Genomic DNA, 21,851 nt, shown 5'->3' with positions numbered 1-21,851 from the left:
AAGAATTGTTATAAACTTGAATTTATGTAACAAATTAAAACAAAATAACCAATTTTATATTCGCTTTACATATTGGGGTTCCACAAAAAAAATTTTAATTTGGAGGGAAAAAAGCTGTATTTCAAAACATTAAAAAAAAAAAAAACCACCATCATGGAAATCTTAGGATGAAATGGCCTTCTTAATGGAAAGAGGCAGGAGATAAACCATCCAGCAGAGGGCTCTGTGTAAAAACATTTATTTTTACTAATGTTTAGAATACAGGAACTAAAGAAAGAAAAAAAAAAAGACACCTCAACACCAAAGCGACAGTGAGTTAGGGCCTGCCTGCGGCCACGGGGGAAGACTACTCCAGGGTGTCCTGGCATGGACTGTCCCCCCACTACTTAATGTCAGTGCCACTAAGCAGAAAACTTGAGGAATCAGGGTGTGAAGACCTTACCAGCTGCTAGCGAGCGTGCAAGGGAAGAAAGGGATGTCTATGTGGCTTCCCCATGAGCTGAGAGCCAGGATACATGGGGCAGGTGGCAGAGGCTCCCAATTCAGTTAAGAGCAGGAGGCTGAATGCCCAGGTCCAGGAAGAACAAAAAGGGGATTTTGGAGGTAGGCTTTTTTGTCGTGTTAAAAAACAGGCACATTATCCATCTCCCTGTGGCCCCCGAGCTGCTGGCCTGGCCCCCTGATCCTTCCCCTCTCCCCACAAAACCAAAAGGAATAAGAAGGGAGGCAGAAGATGAGAAATTCCAAGGGTGGGGAATGCTTCAGTCACTGGAGACCGCCCGTAAGAGTGAGCCAGGAGAGCAATAGGAATAACAAGGTGAAGCTGCTGTTCCCCCTGGGGTGGGGTGGAGTGGGACAGAGCAGAGCCAGGAGGTGACCGAGAACATCCTGACTCCAGCAAAGAACCCTCTGTAGCAGGAACACAGGGCCGCAGAGAGCCACTCTGGAGGAAAGAGGTGAGGCTATGCGGCACAGGGGCATGAAAAGCTCCAGCTTGCTCGCTCCCAGCTCCCTGGCCTGGCTTGCCTCTAGAGGACAGAAAAACTCTGGAGACCAGAGTGGAGGCAGAACACAGAGAAGTGAGCTGCTCTCCCACTCTTTCTAGGAGGACACTGTTTGAACCCTGTGATCACCAGGGCCTGGGCCCAAGGCAAGCAGAGTGAATGCACTTAATGGAGAGCAGAGAGAAACTGAGCCACACATACGCCTAGAGGCAGTGTGTTGCTCCTTTCTCCCTGAGGGCCTGGGGCCAGAGGTGGTCAGAGCTGCCACCTCAGCTTGCAGCTGCCAAAGGCAGGCTGGCACAACCACCCCAAGGTTCTCTGGACTTGTGAAGGAGAGGAGGAAGAAGGGAAAGATGGGTATGAAATATGAAGTGGAGGAGAGAAACAGCCTTAGATATGTCGGGGAGCAGGGGGGTGGCCACATCAAGAGGAGTTCTGGTTCTGGTAGATGGAGGCTTTCTCTTTCAACAGGTCCAGACACAGGTGGCAGCTCCAACTTCCTGCAGAGAAGCAAAATGGGGTCAGGATGGGTCCCACACAATCCCCACCTGCTTGCAATTCCTCTGCTCTTGATACCCCATCTCTATAGCAGGATCAGCTACAGGTAGGACGAGGGATGCTCTGCAGCAGGAAGGTTCCATGGTTTCCTGAGCCGGGATAAACCTCTAAGTCTTCAAATATTGTGAAATATCATCCTCTATGGAGATGAAAGAAATCATCATCCACAGGACTTCAGAATACCGATGCCCAGGCCCTCTTGGCCCTATTAAATCAGAAGTTCTGGGAGTAGGAAGAGAGCCTGGGAAGACAGAAGTTTGTCAAGCACCTCAGTGTTAAGACTTGTGTAGTTTCACTAAAAAACACAAAATAATTGTCCCTTATACGAAAAACAATTGGGTCATTCCTTGTTTATTAATATTGACTATGGCTGAATTCTTCTAATTTTTTTGAATAAAATTACTCCTTAATGCCTTGAAATGATAAGCAAAATTATACATATGCACATTTGGACATTATTCTAGGGGAAAGGATCCACAGCTTTTATCAGCTCTTCAGAAACATGTGACTCAAAAATGTTAAGTCCTTTCTAACCCAAAGGTCAATAAGGTTGGCAAACTTTTCTGTAAAGAGCCAGAAAAGCCAGAGTGTTAAATATTTTAGGGTGTGTGAGCCACATACAGTGTCATGCACATCTTTCTTTTTTTTTGAGACGGAGTCTTTCTCTGTCCCCCAGGCTGGAGTGCAGTGGCGCGATCTCGGCTCAGTGCAAGCTCCGCCTCCCGGGTTCACGCCATTCTCCTGCCTCAGCCTCCCGAGTAGCTGGGACTACAGGTGCCCGCCAACATGCCCGGCTAATTTTTTTTTTGTATTTTTAGTAGAGACGGGGTTTCACCGTGTTAGCCAGGATGGTCTCGATCTCCTGACCTCGTGATCCGCCCACCTCGGCCTCCCAAAGTGCTGGGATTACAGGCTTCAGCCACCGCACCCGGCCTTTTTTTTTTTTTAAACTCCCTTTATTTCTTTTTTTTTTCGAGACAAGAGTTTCTGCTCTGTTGCTCAGGCTGGAGTGCAGTAGTGTGATCTCAGCTTACTCCAACCTCTGCCTCCCAGGTTCAAACAATTCTCTTGCCTCAGCCTCTCTAGTAGCTGAGATTACAAGCGCACAGCACCACGCCCAGCTATTTCTGTATTTTTAGTAGAGACGGGGTTTTGCCACGCTGCCCAGGACGGTCTTGAAGTCCTGGGCTCAAGAGATCCCCAAGTGCTGGGATTACAGATGAGAGCCACAGTGCCCAGCCAGTTTTTACATTTTTAAGGGGATTTTCTTCAGGCTAGATGCAGTGGTTCACACCTGTAATCCCAGCACTTTGGGAGGCTGAGGTGGATGGATCACTTGAGCCCGGGAGTTCGAGACCAGCCTGGGCACCACGGCAAAACCCCGTCTCTACTAAAAATACAAAAATTAGCCGGGTGTGGTGGCGTGCTGCTAGTCCCAGGTACTCAGGAGGCTGAGGTGGAGGATTACCAGATTACCTCAGCCCGGGGGAGCGGAGGTTGCAGTGAGCTGAGATCATGCCACTCCAGTCCAACATGGGTAACAGAACAAGACACTGTCTCAAAAAAAAAGAAAAAGAAAAAGAAAAGAAAAGAAATAGCTTGCAAGCTATTTAAGCTGGCTGTGGCTAGATGTGGTCCATAGGTTTTAGCTTGTAGCTTGCTGACCCTCACCTACAACCTAGAACATCTGATACTTCCAGGGGTTGCCCCTCAGCTGCCTTAACACTACAGTGAGGACACTCGGGCCGGCAGCTCTCCACTACCTCAATGTCCCACAGAACTTTAATAGGAAAGCCATTCTGTAATATAGATCGTCTGTTTGATGGTTTAAAAAAACAAAACAAAACATAAACATGCAACTTCTCCCCAAAGCAGATTCATAAACTGGGCCTGACAGAAGCTGAGTACTCCCCTACAGCTGCTAAAGGACTCTTAGACGTTGTCAGTGGCCTCATTCTCTAGAGGGGTGACAGCAGTTTGACCAATATGTTACAAGTCAGCTTACATCACACAATTACACACTTTCTCTTGCCTGTAATGCTGGCCCACATCCTTTGTGCACAGTAACAGCTCCTGGGCATTTGTGTTCTGAGTAAGCTACTGAATTTCTGTTGGCTTGTCTTTTTTTTTTTTCTGAGATGGAGTCTCGCTCTGTCGCCCAGGCTGGAGTGCAGTGGCGCGATCTCGGTTCACTGCAAGCTCCGCCTCCCAGGTTCACGCCATTCTCCTGCCTCAGCCTCCTGAGTAGCTGGGACTACAGGCGCCCGCCACCACGCCTGGCTATTTTTTTTTGTATTTTTAGGAGAGATAGGGTTTCACCGTGTTAGCCAGGATGGTCTCGATCTCCTGACTTCGTGATCCGCCCGCCTCGGCCTCCCAAAGTGCTGGGATTACAGGCTTGAGCCACCGCACCCAGCTGCTACTGAATTTCTGTACAGGAGGTGTTTATGTACACAAATCCAGCTGGAAGGGGACTTGTGGAGATGCAACCAATTCTTAGTGCCACCACTGGTTTCATAAACTTGGACCATTATTACAGTAAGTTATGGGAGAAGCAGACTGACCCATTCAGGCTCCAAAGTCAAGTCCCTTCCCAATTCAGAAGGGGAAGGGATAGGAAATAAATGCTCAAATCTATCAAATTTCAAGAGCTGACTGTAGAAGCTTCACATCAGATCATCTACCACTTGAGTTTCCTGGACTGGTTGGAAGAAAATAAATCATTCCTTCTGGGTGACTGATCTCGGCTCAGCATCTGCTTTCTTCTGGGCTGTTGATTTTCTGTTGTAAATGTAGCTGATAATGTGCAAACACTAAACCCTTTAAGTTGAAATGTTAGGAAGGCATTCTAAACTGAGCCAAGGCAAGGTGCTTTACTCCCTAATTTGGAAGAATATGTAAGTGATAACATAAAGAACATAGAACTCAGTATTTTCCAAGTAACTAATAAAATAATTGTTCTGAGTAAAAGATCTGGGCAACTTACCTTCAGGGGGCTCAGACATGGACGGGGTGAGACAGTACATGTGGTAGCCACGATCGCAGTCATCACAGAAGAGCAGCTGGTCCTGAAGTAGGCAAGAGGGAAGAGGATGGGGATTGAATAACTGATGTGCCTCAGGCCACTACAGGACACTGCTATTTCCAAGAGGGGTAGGTAGCAGGTAAGAACAGATGTAAGAATCTTATGTAGCAAACCATGCTGTCCCTCTCCACCGCAGATCCAGTCACTGTCATCTCTCACTTGGGTCCTTTCAGAGCTCCTAACTGATCAAATCGCCTCCACTTTTTTTTTTTTTTTTCCCTGAAGCCCAAGCTCTATCGTATATTTTTTTGAGACAGGGTATTGCTGTCACTCAGGCTGGAGTGCAGTGGTGCAATCACAGCTCACTGCAGCCTTGACCTCCTGGGCCCAAGTGATCCTCCTACGTCAGCCTCTCAAGTAGCTGGGACCATAGGCAAACACCACCACACCCAGCTAATTTTTGAATTTTTTTGGAGAGACAAGATCTCCTTATGTTGCCCAGGCTGGTCCTGAATTCCCAGGCTCAAGCAATCTTCCCACCTCAGCCTCCCAAAGTGCTTGGATTACAGGTGTGAGACGCCGTGCCCAGTGACTATTTCTTTTTGAGACAAGGTCTCGCTTTGTTGCCCAGGCTAGAGTGCGGTGGTGTGATCATGGCTCACTGCGGCCTCAAACTCCTGGGTTCAAGTGATCCTCCCTCCTCGCCCTGCCAAGTAGCTGGGACTAACATGTGTGCCACCACACCTGGCTAAGTTTTAATTTTTTTTGTGGAGACAGGGTCTCCCTATGTTGCTCAGGCTGGTCTTGAATTCTTGGGCTCAAATGATCCTCCTGCCTCAACCTTTCAAGTGTTAGGATTACAGGCATGAGCCTCCATCCTTGTCCCTAGTCTACCCTCCACACAGCAGCCAAAGTCATCTTTTTAAAATACAAGACAAAGGCCAAGCGCGGTGGCTCACACCTGTAATACCAGCATTTTGGGAGGCTGAGGCAGGTGGATCACCTGAGGTCAGGAGTTCAAAACCAGCTTGGCCAACATGGTGAAACCCCATCTCTACTAAAAATTAGCCAGGCATAGTGGTGGGCGCCTGTAATCCCAGCTACCTGGGAGGCTGAGACAGGAGAATTGCTTGAACCTGGGAGGCAGAGGTTGCAGTGAGCCGAGATTGCGCCATTGTACTCCAGCCTGGGTGACAAGAGTAAAACTCCATCTTAAAATAAATAAATAAATATAAAATAAAAGACAAGGCCAGACATGGTGGGTTCATGCCTGTAATCCCAGCACTTTGAGAGGCCAAGGTGGGAGGACTGCTTGAGCTCAGGAGTTTGAGACCAGCTCAGCAATATGGCAAGACCCTGTCTCTACCAAAAATATAAAAAAATAGCCAGGCATGGTGGTGTGCATCTGTGGTCCCAGCTACCTGGGAGGCTGAGGTGGGAGGATTGGACTGCTTGAGCCTGAAGGGAGAGGTTGTAGTGAGCTAAGATCGCATCACTGCACTCTAGCCTGGGTGACAGAGAGACTCTGTCTCAAAATAAATAAATAAATAAATACATAAAGAATAAATAAATAGCTGGGTGTGGTGGCTCATGCCTATAATCCCAGCACTTTGGGAGGCTGAGGCAGGTGGATCACCGGAGGTCAGGAGTTCGATACCAGCCTGGCCAACATGGAGAAATCCCATCTCTACTAAAAATACAAAATTAGCCAGGTGTGGTGGCACGTGTCTGTAATCCCAGCTACTTGGGAGGCTGAGGCAGGAGAATCGCTTGAACCCAGGAGGCAGAGGTTGCAGTGGGCCGAGATTGTGCCACTGTACTCCAGCCTGGGCGACACAGCAAGACTCCGTCTCAAAAAAAAAAAAAAAAAAAAAAAGTAAATAAATAAATACATAAATAACCACGTCACTTCCCTGATTAAAACCCTTCGACAGTGTCCTGTTGTACCTAGAATAAAACCCAAGGCCCCACAGATCTGGCAGTGCTTGCCCCTCTCATCTCATCCCCTGCCATACTCTCCCATGCCCTGTCATCTGGCTTGTCCACCATAAGGCCTTGGTGCTGGCTGCTCCTTTCCTGGGATTGCTCTACCTCCAAATCTTCTTGACTGGCTCCTTGGTATCACCAAAATTTCAACACCAGCATCACCCTCCCAGAAGAGCCATACCTGACCATCAGAATAAATCACTTATGCAATTATTCTCTGCCACAGTACTGGTTTCATTCTTTTCATGGCACATTATACAAATCTCACTTACATCCTTGCTTATTGTTGTTCCTGTAAGAATGTAAATCTTACGAGGCAGGGACCTTGTTTGTCGTTAGTATCTTTGGTGCCCAGAACAGTGTCTGACATAAAATCAGCACTCAACATATACCTGGCAACAAATCAGAGTTCTGACTGAGATGCTAGGGAGGGGCGTGTGGCATGTGGGAGGGATCCTGCTCCCTTTTTAAAAGAAAGCTCACTTTAGAGGGAACTGTGCAAACAGCAGTAAAAGCCCAGGAGCCATGCTGAGGAGGGGGCAGGGATACACACGTCATTCTCGGAGGTGCCGCAGATGTTGCAACATTTGCACTCGATGCACTGCCAGCGGTATGTCTTCACTGCCGCCATCATCACGGGGGTAAACTGGAGGCAAGATGGATGCCCTGTAGTGGGGGAAGTGAATGAGACAGACAGTCGGAAATGCAGGGGGAAGAGAGGAGCTCCTGCCTGTGGCTATATCTTCTCTTGGTTAGGAAAAGCGAGGTGGGCTGGTTATGACAGCCCTAGAGGCCAGCAAGCCAAGAGCCCCTTGGGGACTGGGCACAGCAGCAGCCTTCATGGGAGGCAGTACCTGAGCGGCCACAGTCAGAACAGGAAACCAGCTCCTCGGGTTGTCCCGTCTTCTTGTTAATCTTTGAGTCCCCCAGGCAGAAGTCACAGTAGTTGTTGGGCAAGGCCAATCCATCAGGACCCTTTTTGGCTACAGAGAGAAAGAGTTTTGATGACACCCATGGGGGTCCCTGAGCCACTCAACACCCATGCAAGGAGTGGTTTTCATAACCAGGCCAACTTCTGCTTGCCCACCACTTCTGACACCTCAGCTTACATTTCTGCTCCTCAGACCTCTGGGAAACAGGAGTGGGTGGTTGGGAGTCTTCCTTGTCCTCGCCCTCCTCCTCAGCCAAGTGGGAGTGGGCATAGTGGTAACTGAGGCCTGGTCGGTTCTTGTAACGTTTTCCACAAACTGAGTGGGGAGAAGATTGCAGAGAAAGGTGTTAAGATACAAGAGTGCCATGTCCCCACCCCTGCAAGCTGTGGGGGCTCCACCTGAGGTAGAGGGCAACCATCCTTTCCCCCAGCAGCTCCACTCTGGGACAGGCCTTGAGTGATGGCCCCTTCCCCTCAGCCAGGAGCATCAGGCCCTGGGGCTCTCTAGCTTCTGGGGCTCTTTTCCCTCCTGAACTCCAACCCCATGGCCACCACTGCTCTTCCATGTTGACTTTTGGGGGGCTTAGCCCTCGCCCCATCACCAGTTAGTTGCTCTGGGATATACTAACAGTCTGGGACGCTCCAGGTCAGGAAAGGGAAGGATATTCCTATATCTTTGGTGTGGCAGGAAGGGGGAGAAGTGGATAAGACTCCAAACTTTTTTACCCCTCAGTAAATGTGGGAGGCTCATGCTACCCCACACAGACCATGGAGCCCATCTCCTCTGAATGTGGGTAAACAAGCAGGGGATGGGTTTCTTGGGGATATCCTATCAATGACGCCAGTTGGGCAGTTGGTCCCCAAAGAAATTCAAGCACACTCCCACATAACTGCCCTGTCCAGGTCTGCCAATCAGCAAGGAAAGCAGATCCCCACAAGGCATTTTTTCATCTTGAGAAGTAATACTAAGAAGGGCAAGGGGGCCAGGAGGAAAGGAGTGGGGAGACAGGATGGCAGGAGGAGGTGGTGGGGTGGTGGGGAACATGAGCTGACCACCAGGTGCCTGGTCTGCGGAGGGAGCGGAAGGGTCTGATTGTAATGGGCTCCTGATAATGCTTCTGAAGCCACCCCATGCACTGGGCCGAGCAGCTCTAGGAGCAGGTTTGTGGGAGACAAGCAGTGGTAAAGGCAGCCTCCAGGACTTTGAGGAGTAGAGCACATCAGAAGTTCCACTGCTCCTACCCCCATGCCATTCCAGAGATTTTAAAGCTAGCATCCCAGGAAATGAGAAAGGCAGGAGGAACAAGGGAAGAGGGAAAAAGGGAAAGGAAAACCACAAGTCTGAAAAGTTGAGAGAGCTACCTCTCTGGGGCGCTTTCGAGGTATGCTTTTGTTTGAAACTATCTGAAAGACAGAAAGAAAAGTCATGAGAAGAAGGCCTTGATACACTTGAGACAGGAGCAGCAGCAGCAGGAAAGCGGAGCAAACGAGAGAGAAACCCCAGCGGCGATGGTGCTCCCAGGGTGGAGGGACAGAAGTGGGGCAAGGCAGAGAGAAAGAAAAAGAACAGACGTTGAAAAACTCAGTGTCAGACCCCTGGGGCCCTGGCTTAACTGAGGCCAGGAGACCTGCAGGCCGTCTGTTGAGAGGCCAACCCTGCCTGCTGTGGCCCCCACAAGCAACCCCACCCCAGAGGACGGCAGAAATCTTTCCCAGAGCATGCAGGTCCCACCCGTCATATAGCAAGGACCCAGGCCTCCCAGGGGTCTCAGAGGGAAGCAGTCAGCAGGCAGGACAAGAGCCCAGGTTTGTTTTAATACTCTGGGCAAAAACACAACCCTCCCTCCTCTCATATCCTGAGCAGGAGCTGGGTCCAAGGCAAGGTCTACCCACCCACTTGTGAGGCACTCACTGTCACAGGCATAGGGCTTATCCCGGTCCTCCAGGATGGAAGCATCCAGCTTCTTACGGGCACTGCCCACACCCTTACCCTGCCAAGAAGAGCAAAGAGACACCCTTATTTTGGTAGCTGGGCCTGAGGAGTTAGACTCTTTTGGAAGTGGCTGCTAATCTCACTTGAAATAAAATAAGGAATTCCCTAGGCCACCCTGTCCCAAGATGCAGGCAGCACGCTGGCCCCTCACCTTGGATTTCCCCTTTCCCCGACGCTTGGGAGTATCTTCTTCATAGTCTTCATCATCGAGGTCATCCAGGAAGTCATCTGGTTCTAGGATCCGCTGAGTGGACAGGAGGGTTAGCATGGGTAGAAATATGTGCATCTAAAAGCTCCCCTATGATGAGATTGGCCAAGGCCACCCAGAACCTCCTCTGTGACCTGGTCCCACCCAGCCTCATTCCTCACCAATGCCTTTCAGGCATGCTATAATCCTGCTCCTGCTCCCTTCCATACTTGGGATTTCTTTCCCCTGTGCTTCACGTTATTTCCTTAGCCTGAAATGCTTTCCCCACCATGCCACATGGCCAAATCAAATAGCATGCTTCCAAAAGGTTGCCCTGATGCCGCAAGCAGCCATGCCCTCTCCTGCCTCTGACTGGCCGCCCTGGGAGCACACTATTGGTGGTTCTGTCCTGACACTCGCCTCCTAGTTTAAATGAAAATGTTGTTGCTTATTTGTGTGACCTTGTGGGAAGTTTTTTTTTTTTTTTGAGACAGAGTTTCGCTCTTGTTGCCCAGGCTGGAGTGCAATGGCAAGATACTGGCTTACCACAACCTCCGTCTCCTGGGTTCAAGTGATCCTCCTGCCTCAGCCTCCCAAGTAGCTGGGATTACAGGCATGCGCCACCACGCCCGATTAATTTTGTATTTTTAGTAGAGACGGGGTTTCTCCATGTTGGTCAAGCTGGTCTCGAACTCCCAACTTCAGGTGATCCACCTGCCTCGGCCTCCCAAAGTGCTGGGATTACAGGCGTGAGCCACCGTGGCCGGCCATGGGAAGTTTTTTTTTTTTTTTTTTTTGAGATGGAGTCTCGTTCTGTCGCCCAGGCTGGAGCGCAGTGGCGCAATCTCAGCTCACTGCAAGCTCTGCCTCCCGGGTTCACACCTGAGTAGCTGGGACTGCAGGTGCCCGCCACCATGCCTGGCTAATTTTTTTGTATTTTTAGTAGAGATGGGGTTTCACCATGTTAGCCAGGACGGTCTCGATCTCCTGACCTCGTGATCCCCCTGCCTCAGCCTCCCAAAGTGCTGGGATTACAGGCATGAGCCACCGTGCCCAGCTGATGGGAAGTTTTTAAACTGCTTTGTTTCAGCCTGTGTGTGAAATGGGGAACACAGGACCTACCCTATAAGGTTGTACAGACTAAAGGAGAAAGGGCACGAAAAAGCACTTAGCCCAATGCTGGCATATTTATAGCTGTTATTTTTATATGTATTCTTATCTTCTCTGTTGGCAGAGACCAAGTGTGCTTCACTGTGTAACCTCAGGGACCAAAAGACTGTGACACAAACTTTTGTGATAAAAGAGTAAAGTACTTAGGGATAAATGTTTGTTTCCCTACCTCCCCAGACAGGGTCTCCCTCTGTTACCCAGGCTGGAGTGCAGTGGCATGAGCAGAGCTACAGCCTCAACCTCCTGGGCTCAAGCAATCCTCCCACCCCAGCCTCCTGAGTAGCTGCGACTGCAGGCATGTGCCACCATGCCCAGCTAATTTTTTATTTTTATTTTTAGCAGAGACAAGGTCCTGCTATGTTGCCTAGACTGAAAAGTTTTTGAAAAGTTTCCTCTCAAATAGTTTAGCAAAGACAGATAAGGCAAATGTGGCAAAATGTGGAATTGATAAATCCAGGTAAAGAGTATGTGGTATTTCATTGTACTACTCTTGCATCTTCTGGTTTTATTTTTTTTTTTTTTTGTTGCCCAGGCTGGAGTGCAGTGGCATGATCCTGGCTCACTGCAGTCTCCAAATCCTAGGCTCAAGTGATTCTCCCACCTCAGCTTCCCTAGTAGCTGGGACAACAGGCGCATGCCACTATGCCTATTTTTTTTTATTTATTATTTTTTGTAGAGATGGGGGTCTCACTTTGTTGCCCAGGCTGGTCTCGAACTCCTGGGCTCAAGCAATCCTCCTGCCTTGGCCTCCCAAAGTGCTGGGATTACAGGCATGAGCCGCTGCACCTGGCCTATTTTAATTTTTTTAATGAAAATTATATATGTGTATAATAATAACCTTCTGTGATAAAAGTGAATGAATGAGAGTCTATAGTTAGAAGCAACAGAGAAGCCAGTCAGTACCTGACAATAATCAGAGATTGAAGAAAGAACAGAACTGCAGGGCGCCTGCTTCCTGGACCCCAGCTTCTGTTTCAGTTCTAGAAACTGGGTGGCCCCCAGTGAAGAGGAGGCTGATTTCCATCAAAGCTCCCTCAGCCACAGGGATAATCTTGTACCTTTCGTGCTCGACTGTTGGTCACAGGAAACTCGCCGAGGCTGTCATCATCAACTCGGGGATCTGGGGCACCTCGCTTCTCCAGGGGGTCAGTGCGCAACAGAGCCTCTAAACTACTGCCATCCTGAGAGATCAGCCCCTCCTTCTTCAGGGTCTGGTCTGTGTCTGCAAGCAAGGTCAGGATAAAGCAAGGCTCAGAAGAGCTGAAAGCAGACTGCTCTGAGTCCACATAATGCTGGGGCTTACCAAAGGTCTGTCACTGTCTTTTGTTCTCTGCACGCCCGGGAATTAAGACACCCTAGCTCACTTGGCACCATAACTTATCTGTTTACCTGTCTCCCCTTCTAGACTAAGGTCCTTAAAGGAAAGAATCACAACATATTCATTTGAGTGTATTTGGGATCTAGTACTGGGCCTGGTATATCACAGTGATTAGCAGGCTCTCACCATGCAGCAGGCCACGCCTCTGCTCAGGAAGTATGTGCCTTACCTGGCTTAATAGATGGGAAGGAAAGTCGTGGATCTTCAGGGGGATGGGCTCGCCGCTTTTTCCGCCAGCGCCGGGCAGGGTAGGAGTACAGCTGTCCAGAGGCCAATCCTGTGGCAGGAAGAAAGAAGTCAGGCCCTAACCCACTTAATCAGAAAAACACTTTCTAATTAAGTAGGCCCCCCTTTGAGTTCTAGAGCAAGGGAGGAATTCTGACAGTAAGGGCCTAGGCGGTTAGGTGGAATAGTCTGTGGAAAAGAAAAATAGATATATAAGGTTAGGGGCCTTGGCTAACACATAGTTCTCCAGACACACAATGGCCTCAGCAGGGCAGAAAACAAAGATGCTGGTATCAAACGATCTGCTTCATCCTCCCTGTTTCTAATCGCAGGAAGACCATATTCATCCATAAGTGGAAGGCAGTAGGGAAAACCCTATCAACTGTCTCATCACCTAAGATGAGGGGTCCCCTTCTCCCAAGTCTGGACCCTCACCTGGACCCCGGTGTCGCTTTTCCATCCAGATGTAACAATTGCTCTGGGCTACTCCAGTCTGTGAGTCCAAGAAAGGCAGGCGCACGCTGCGCTCAGCACAGAGGCGAGCATTGTAATTGTGGCACTGCTCCATGGCATCTTTGTAGTACTGCTCCCCAAGGCTGCAGGGAAGATAGAAACCAGGCGTGTGTGTTGGAGCGGGGGGCATAGGGTGCTGAGCTATTCCTCTCCCCTGCCATCTGCTTCTCTAGAAGGCTCAAGGGACTGGGAGGCTGTCTCTTCCATTCTATTTGCCTCCACTTCTGCCTCGTGGGACACCAAGCCCCTTTTCTAGGCCATCATGAGGAATTACTTGATAAATAAATTACCATCAGGAACACGTGATTTCATCATATGTCTAATCAGACTTAAGTTTAACCCCCAAAGAGGTGAAAGAACTAATGTTCACTCCATGTGTCTCACAAGCCCAGTCCTGTGCTAGTTAAGATGCTATTTCTCTTAACCCTTATGAGGCTAAGAAGCAGATGATAGTCCCTCCTAAGTTCCTCCTCATTCCCTCCTTCCTACAATCACCTCCCAAATAAACTACATGCTCCCACATCCTTGCCCCAGGGTCTGCTCCAGAGGGAAAGAGTTCAAAGTCTAGGCGACTTATTAAAATGTATTTGGCAAACTATGGCAAATCCATACAATGAAATTCTATTTAGCCATAAGAAGGAAGCTCTTCACATATTGATATTAAACAATTTCAAGTTAACTAGGGACAAAAAGCAAAGCAATGTACACTGCTGAGAAGTGCCAAATAAAGCTATCATTTATGTAACAAAATGGAAAAGAAACTGCAGGTCAGCGGGGAGAAAAAGTGGGTGACTAGGCCACTTCCTTCCATATGCCTTTTTATATCTTTTGAATTTTGAACTAGGTTTTTAACCAACTAATTAATTTTACATTTATGGAAGATGTCTACAAGTACCTGAAGTTCCTTGAAGCTTTTATTGAGCACCATTACCGATAAGAAACTTGTTTGCTCTAAGGCCCATCTTAGGGTTCTTCTCCATTCTCACAAAATAAAATTATATAGGAAAAAATCTTCTTGGTCTCAAAAGACTCAATTTGAAATCTGAATCAAGGGTAAACCTTTAAGTGGAAAACTGGAAAACTGCACAGTGCCAGGAGTTATCTGGTTCTAAGAAGCGTGTATATAGAACCTATCTTGTTCTCATCTTGCAGGGTTTAACAAGGACTTTGGTAATGAAGGTTAACAAACTCTATCAATTCATATTTACATGCAATCAATTTTTTTTTTTTTTTTTTTTTTAAAGAGACAAGGGCTCACTATGTTGCCCAAGCTGGACACAAACTCCTGGCTCAAGTGATCCTCCTGCCTTAGCCTCCCAAGTATCTGGGAATAGAGGCATGTGTCACAGTACCTGGCGTCAATCAATCTTAAATCGAGGGCAGAATTGATTTCTTTCTCATAGTATCCGTAATACTCATGAAGATGTTTGAGATACAGTCAGACTTGACTTGAGAGTAAAAAGACCTGGCTTGCCTGCAAGTCACCACATGAACATGGACATTTAGTCAACCCAGGTGGACCTTGGTTACTCTTCTATAGATTGAGGAGGTTGGACCAAATGAGCTTTGACATATCAGGATTTTACAAGAAACAGCCTGGGGATGAGACAGCAAACAGATTAAGTCTCTGTGGTTTCTGTCCGTAACTCGGGCTACACCAACAAACCCTGCTCTAGAATGTGACAGGGTCTTTCAGTGAGCAGCCACGATAGACCACTGCATAACTTAGCACGTGCCCAGCAAGTAAAAAAGACACATACCACACACAGAGATGGCAATGCCACAAATAGAGCCTGGCGTGATTCAATGAGCTGTAATGACTGTAATCTGAGGTAGGCACGAATCTCACACTGGAGAGCAGAATGGAGAAGGCAGCCTTGCCTCTGTGGGCTCGCCTTTAGGAGGCAGCCACGTCTTCACCACACAGAATAAAATTGGATAAACAAGGCTGAGTGCGGCAGCTCCTTTGTTTCTGCTGATGGGAATTGATACTGACACTGGAAGTCAAATGGAAGGCAGGGCCAGGCTGGCGAGTGCTGCAAAGTCAGAGCAAGGAGGCTGGAAACAGTTTTGGGGGGAATGAATGAGAGATGTTCTGTCAGGGCTCTTGTGAGCTACGTGAGGCAGGCAAACAGTCTTGGGGGTAAAAGGGCTGGGAATGAAACACTGAAGTGTGGGGGCTGAATCTCATGAAGAGAGAACAAGACAGGATGACAGTGAGCTCTTAAGAACTTAAGGGAGGCTGGGCACAGTAGCTCATGTTTATAATCCCAACACTTTGGGAGGCCAAGGCCGGTGGATCTCTTGAGACCAAGAGTTAGAGACCAGCTTGGGCAACATAGTGAGATCCCATCTCTACAAAATGTTAAAAAAAAAACATAAAAAAGGCCCGGCGTGGTGGCTCACGCCTGTAATCCCAGCACTTTAGGAGGCTGAGGCGGACGGATCACCTGAGGCCAGGAGTTCGAGACCAGCCTCAACATGGAGAAACCCTGTCTCTACTAAAAATACAAAATTAGCCAGGCGTGGTAGTGCATGCCCGTAATCCCAGCTACTCGGGAGGCTGAGGCAGGAGAATTGCTTGAACCTGGGAGGCGGAGGTTGCAGTGAGCTGAGATCGCGCCACTACACTCCAGCCTAGGCAACAAGAGCGAAACTCTGTCTCAAAAAATAAAATAAAAGTAAAAAAAAAAAAAAAAAACCATCAGCTAGGCTTGGTGATGCATGCCTGTGGTCCCATGTAGCCCCTGGGGCGGATGAGGTGAGGAGTCATTTGAGCCTAGGAAGTTGAGGGTGCAGTAAACCAAGGTTATACCACTGCACTTCAGCCTGGGGGACAGAGGGAGGCTCTGCCTCTTAAAACAAAACAACAACAAAAACTTAAGGCTCCGGTACCAAGAAATGTCAAGTTAACATTAACACTGTTCTCTCTCTCTCTATATATATATATGTATATACATACATATATATATATATATATTTCTTTTTTTTGAGGTAAGAGTCTTGCTTTGCCGCCCAGGCTGGAATGCAGTGGCGCAATCTCGGCTCGCTGCAGCTTCTGCCTCTCGGGTTCCAACGATTCTCTTGCCTCAGGCTCCCGAGTGGCGTGTGCCACCACACCCAGCTAATTTTTGTATTCTTAGTAGAGACAGGGTTTCACCATGTTGGCCAAGCTGGTCTTGAACTCCTGACCTCATGATCCGCCCACCTTGGCCTCCCAAAGTTCTGGGATTACAGGCGTAAGCCACCGTGCCCTGCCTCTAGATTTTGCCTAGAAAGTTTCAAAACCAATCAGCAGCTACACCTATACTATTATTTTACTTTCCTAGTAAGAACCCGTAAAGACTTTCTTTCTCTCTTTTTTTGAGATGAAGTCTCGCTCTGTTGCCTAGGCTGGAGTGCAGTGGTGTGATCTCTCCTGGGTTCAAGCGATTCTTCTGCCTCAGCCTCCCGAGTAGCTGGGACTACAGGTGCACGCCACCATGCCCAGCTAATTTGTGTATTTTTACTAGAGACGGAGGTTTCACCATCTTGGCCAGGCTGGTCTCAAACTCCTGATCTTGTGATCCGCCTGCTTCAGCCTCCCAAAGTGCTGGGATTACAGGCATGAGCCACTGTGCCCAGCTTCATTTTTTTTTTTTTTTTGAGATAGAGTCTCGCTATGTTGCCAGGCTGGAGAGCAGTGGCGCGATCTCGGCTCACTGCAACCTCTGCCTCCTGGATTCAAGTGATTCCCTTCCCTCAGCATCCTGAGTAGCTGGGATTACAGGCACGCGCCACCATGCCCAGCTAATTTTTGTATTTTTACTAGAGACGGGGGTTTCACCATCTTGGCCGGGCTGGTCTCAAACTCCTGACCTTGTGATCCGCCCGCCTCAGCCTCCCAAAGTGCTGGGATTACAGGCATGAGCCACCGTGCCCAGCTTCATTTTTTTTTTTTTTTTTTTTTTTTTTGAGATGGAGTCTCATGCTGTTGCCAGGCTGGAGTGCAGTGGCGCGATCTCGGTTCACTGCAACCCCTGCCTCCTGGATTCAAGTGATTCCCTTCCCTCAGCATCCTGAGTAGCTGGGATTACAGGCACGCGCCACCACGCCCAGCTAATTTTTGTATTTTTATTAAAGTGGGGTTTCGCCATGTTGGCCAGGATGGTCTCAATCTCCTGACCTTGTGATCTGCCCGCCTCGGCCTCCCAAAGTGCTGGGATTACAGATGTGAGCCACTGCGCCCAGCCGCCTCTTTCTTTTTTTTTAAGAAAGAGTCTTAAAAGTGTCACTCAGGCTAGAGGGCAGTGGTGTGATATCAGCTCACTGAAACTTCTGCCTCCTGGGTTCAGGCGATTCTTGTGCCGCAGCCTCTTGAGTAGCTGGGACTACAGGTGTGCGCCACCACACCTGACTAATTTTTATAGTTTTAGTAGAGATGAGGTTTCACCATGTTGGCCAGGCTGGTTTCGAACTCCTGACTTCAAGCAATCCGCCTGCCTCAACCTCCTAAAGTGTTGGGATTATAGGTGTGAGCCACTGCATCCAGCCAAGACTTTCATTTCTGACATCACATTTGGAAGGGACGGAAATTTACAAATAAGAAAATTCTTTTCCCAGGACAAGATGCAAGTTATACAAGATGAGGAGCCGGGTGTGGTGGCTCACGCCTGTAATCCCAGCACTTTAGGAGGCCGAGGCGGGTGAACTCCTGAGGTCAGGAGTTCAAGACCAGCCTGGCCAACATGGTGAAACCCCATCTCTACTAAAAACACAAAAATTAGCCAGATGTGGTGGTGGGCACCTGTAATCTCAGCTACCCGGGAGGCTGAGGCAGGAGAATTGCTGGAACCCGGGAGGCAGAGGTTGCAGTGAGCCAAGATCATGCCACTGCATTCCAGCCCGGGCTGACAACAGTGAGACTCTGTCTAAAAAAAAGAAAAAAAAAAAAGAAAAGATGAGCTAGTGGTCCTGACCTCAATGTACTCAATGTATAATATCAGCTGTCAGAAGACTAGGCACACTATAATCAAGAGAAGTGCCATATCTCCAAATGAACTGGAAGAATGGAAGCCCCTTCTTAAAGGGATAATTCTGCGGGAGTACGTATTAATTGTGATCTGAGGCCCTGTGCAGCTAGAAATGAGGAGGAGAGAGTTGGTTTCTCATGACTGGCATTCAGAAATTAGTGGCTGGTGATGCTCACAATCTCTACAGTTTTTCAAAGAGAAACAAGATGTCACGCTCTGTTTAAATGGGCAACCCCTCACTTATGACACAACTTGAAAGCACTGGCAACCCTATTTCCCTAAGGAAAATCTCCCAACACGAAGAGCCTCACTACGTTTAACTCTCAAAACCTAGGCAAGTCTAATACTCCTCCAGTACAATGAGAATCTTTCTTTTTATTTTTGGAGACAGCTATGTAAAACATCCCCTTACAATGGGATGAGGGAAGTCAACAAAGACGCAGGGAAACAAAGAACATCTGAGTCAGGAAGGATAACTGGATAAATGGTAGATCAACAGTGTCATTTCTAAATTGAGAAAAATGTCAGCCTGAAGAAAGAGCTGGGGAAACTGGAGTGGGTAGATCGGAGAGAAAGACAATAGTGTTGGGAGGAGGGGTGGCTGAGAGAGACAGCAGGATAGAGCAGAAAACAACTTAAAAAAAAAAAAACCACAAGAGGAGGAAAGGCACTTAGCTTAATGGAAGTGGGAAAGCATTCTCAAAGGAAAGGCTTCAGGCAGGAGGGAGAAGCAACTTACTCTTTAAAAAGGCTCTTAGGAAGAGTGGGGCTCAGGCCACCACAAAGACAGATGAGAAGCTGTGAGTCCCTTAGAAGAGTTACCGAAGCTTTACCTCTTCATCCAGTCAAAATCCAAAAACTCTTGACTGGACAGCTAGACACCACTCAATTTTCCCACCCTTGCACCAAGCCCAACATACCCATTAAAAGAAACTCTATTCGCCCACCGGGCATTAACCCAATCTAAAACTCATTCTGATTCTTCTGTAGGAATAAATCAAGTCCCAAAGCATCTTTAACTCACAGGAAGCAGTTCATAGGCCAGTGTCCATGGCCCCAACAGCTAGTAACTTTAACTTTGCTTGAAATCTGACCAGCACAATGGTATCGTATAATAGGAAGAATGCCCACCTAGATGCCCCTTTAGGCTAAGCTGTCCTGAACGGCTTCGGTCCAGTTGCAGGTTTTTGATGGCTGCTACTGGACGGGGCCAAGGCCCACTCCCCTGAAGTTCCTTCCCTTCTGGATCCGGTCCTCGACAAATTCTTCCCAAGAATATTTGTAGTCTTAGGTACCTGCCACCCAAGATCCTCCCAAACATCACGGGGCTGCTTGGAACTGAAACAACCAGCCCCGCAGTGCACTCCGCAGGGGCCGCCGAGCCTGTTGCTGCAGCGGACGGGACGGGACGGGGCGGGGTGGGCGGCGGGCCAGCCGAGGGGCCGCCCGGGCCTCGGCCCCGCTCCTCCGGACTGAGGCGTCTCGGGAGAGCACCGGGACGGTGAGTCTTGCGCGCAGGCAGGGCGCCATGCTCTGGAAACCGTCAGCACCGAGGAACGCTGAGGCCACACAGCCCCGCAGGAAGGCCGCCCGTCGGGGCTCCAGTGTGCCCCCATCAGGGCCTCCACAAGTTTCCAAAGAAGCGCAACGTCTTCTCCGGAGTCTCCTGTTGCCCTCCCCGGAGTCGCAACATGGCCTTCCCGGGGATGTCCCTCTCTCCGCCTAGTCCCTTCCCCCACCGCCCCCTACTCCCAGGCCGTTTACAAAACCTGCCGCCCTAGGAGAGAAAGAAAAGAGCACTCACAGCTTCACTACATTCTCCACCACAGCCGCCATCTTCCCTGCTCCTCTCCCTCGGGCCAGGAGGCCCCAAAGCCCGCAGCACGCAGGCGCCGGGACCGCACCGGGGTACTGGGTTCCTCGCCCTCTGCGCAGGCGCCGTCCGGGCGCGCGCACGAGAGCGAGCACTGAAGAAATAGCTTTACGTCTGTTTGCTGGGGCCGAGTAGGAAATGCGTGGACCCCATGGGAGCCCGACGCGCAGGCGCAACCGGAGATTGGCGTGCGTCCCGGAGCTCCTGTTCGAGGCTTGCCTCTAATATTTAGAGGAGCAGGAGCCGGGGCCGGGCGCGGTGGCTCACGCCTGTAATCCCAGCACTTTGGGAGGCCGAGGCGGGCGGATCACGAAGTCAGGACATGGAGACCATCCTGGCTAACACGGTGAAACCGCGACCGCGTTTCTACTAAAAATACAAAAAATTATCCGGGTGTGGTGGCGGGCGCCTGTAGTCCCAGCTACTCGGGAGGCTGAGGCAGGAGAATGGCGTGAACCCGGGAGGCGGAGCTTGCAGTGAGCCGAGATTGCGCCACTGCACTCCAGCCTGGGCGACACAGCCAGACTCCGTCTCAAAAAAATAATAATAATAATAAATAAATAAATAAATAATAGGAAAAGCAGTAGCCGGGCGCGGTGGCTCACGCCTGTAATCCCAGCACTTTGGGAGGCCGAGGCAGGTGGATCACCTGAGGTCAGGAGTGCGAGACCAGCCTGGCCAACGTGGTGAAACCCCCGCTTCTACTAAAAATACGAAAATTAGCCCAGCATGATGGCAGGTATCTGTAATCCCAGCTACTCGGAAGGCTTAAGGGGGAGAATCGCTTGAACCCGGGAGGCGGTGGTTGCAGTGAGCTGAGATCGCGCCATTGCACTCCAGCCTGGGCGACAGAGTGAGACTCCGTCTCAAAAAAAAAAAAAAAAAAAAAAAGGAAAGCCGGGCGCGGTGGCTCGCGCCTGTAATCCCAGCACTTTGGAAGGCCGAGGCTAGTGGATCGTGAGGTCAGGAGATCGAGACCATTCTGGCTAACACTTTGCAAGCCCGTCTCTACTAAAAAAAAATACAAAAAATTAGCTGGGCGTGGTGGCGGGCGCCTGTAGTCCCAGCTACTCGGGAGGCTGAGGCAGGAGAATGGTGTGAACCCCGGAGGCGGAGCTTGCAGTGAGCCGAGATCGCGCCACTGCACTCTAGCCTGGGCGACAGAACGAGACTCCGTCTCCAAAAAAAAGACCAGGAGGAGGCCGGTCACGGTGGCTCCCAGGACTCTGGGAGGCAGAGGCAGGAGGATTACTTTGAGCCCAAGAGTTCGAGACCAGCCTGGGCAACATAGCGAGGCCTCATCTCTACTAAAAATTTAAAAATTACCCGGATGTGGTGGCGCTTGCCTGTGGTCCCAGCTACTGTAGAAGCTGAAGTGACGGGATCCCTTGAGCACAGGAGGGTCGAAGCTGAGTGAGCCATGATTGCGCCACTGCACTCCAGCCTGGGCAACAAAGCCAACCCTGTCTCAAAACAAAAAACAAAAAACAAAACAGCCCAAGTCGACCTTCAACTATCACCCCTTTTCACTCTTTAAAAGCAAATAGTACTCCCTATCTCTGTTGCCTTGTTTCTAGGTCCCTCTTCCAGCCAGTTTAATGGGAACTTTGTCCCCACCTGTTCACTTGAAACAGCTCCTGTCACCACGACCTCCCTTTCAGCAGATTTAGAGATCTATTTTCTGTCCTCATGGGCCTATCAACCCCCATTACACCGTTGGCCACTCTCTGCTTTTCAAACTCTTCTCCAGATCTTTGAGATGCCGTTCCCTCCTGGCTGCCCTTCCCCACTGGCAGTTCCTTTCACCCTCTTCCTCTGTTCAGCCTCTAACTATCAGAGTCCTCAGGGCTTGGTCCTTGGTACTTGTCATTTTTCTTTTCTTTTCTTTTTTTTTTTTGAGACGGAGTTTGCTCTTGTTGCCCAGGCTGCAGTGCAGTGGCGCATTCTCAGCTCACTGCAACCTCTGCCTTCCAGGTTCAAGTGATTCTCCTGCCTC

General features: G+C 49.4%; 1 protein-coding gene across 3 annotated transcripts; it reads right to left on the bottom strand.

Moving 5' to 3' along the window:
- Positions 1-222: 222 nt before the first annotated feature.
- DPF2 (double PHD fingers 2) lies at positions 223-20,024 on the bottom strand. 3 transcript variants are annotated; one of them, XM_055252965.2, is made up of 12 exons: positions 19,787-19,940; positions 12,893-13,053; positions 12,402-12,509; positions 11,913-12,076; positions 9,649-9,741; positions 9,417-9,495; positions 8,867-8,908; positions 7,683-7,820; positions 7,428-7,556; positions 7,127-7,239; positions 4,549-4,630; positions 223-1,504 (listed from the first exon to the last, which is right to left on the bottom strand). In XM_055252965.2, the coding sequence occupies exons 1-12, from the start codon at positions 19,816-19,818 to the stop codon at positions 1,428-1,430; spliced, it is 1,218 nt and encodes a 405-aa protein (XP_055108940.1). In that variant the 5' UTR covers positions 19,819-19,940; the 3' UTR covers positions 223-1,427. The 3 variants fall into 3 exon arrangements, with proteins under 3 accessions (XP_055108940.1, XP_055109102.1, XP_055109011.1); XM_055253127.2 differs by lacking the exon at positions 19,787-19,940 and adding an exon at positions 19,114-19,242; XM_055253036.2 differs by lacking the exon at positions 8,867-8,908 and having other exon boundaries at positions 19,787-20,024.
- Between the last annotated feature and the right edge of the window lie 1,827 nt (positions 20,025-21,851).

The sequence above is a fragment of the Symphalangus syndactylus genome, chromosome 1 (genome assembly GCF_028878055.3).
Source record: "Symphalangus syndactylus isolate Jambi chromosome 1, NHGRI_mSymSyn1-v2.1_pri, whole genome shotgun sequence".
Taxonomy (NCBI): domain Eukaryota; kingdom Metazoa; phylum Chordata; class Mammalia; order Primates; family Hylobatidae; genus Symphalangus; species Symphalangus syndactylus.
Note: the sequence above shows the minus strand (reverse complement) of the source record. Positions and strands in the feature narration are given on the sequence as shown.

What these genes read in the sequence shown, in the direction of transcription:
- DPF2 (XM_055252965.2), bottom strand. Translation starts at nt 19,818, where the DNA reads ATGGCGGCTGTGGTGGAGAATGTAGTGAAGCT. An exon ending in CCAACAGTCGAGCACGAAAG is followed by an intron (nt 9,742 to 11,912) that starts GTACAAGATTAT and finishes CTGTCCACTCAG; the next exon opens with CGGATCCTAGAACCAGATGA. An exon ending in CATGTCTGAGCCCCCTGAAG is followed by an intron (nt 1,505 to 4,548) that starts GTAAGTTGCCCA and finishes GCTTCTCTGCAG; the next exon opens with GAAGTTGGAGCTGCCACCTG.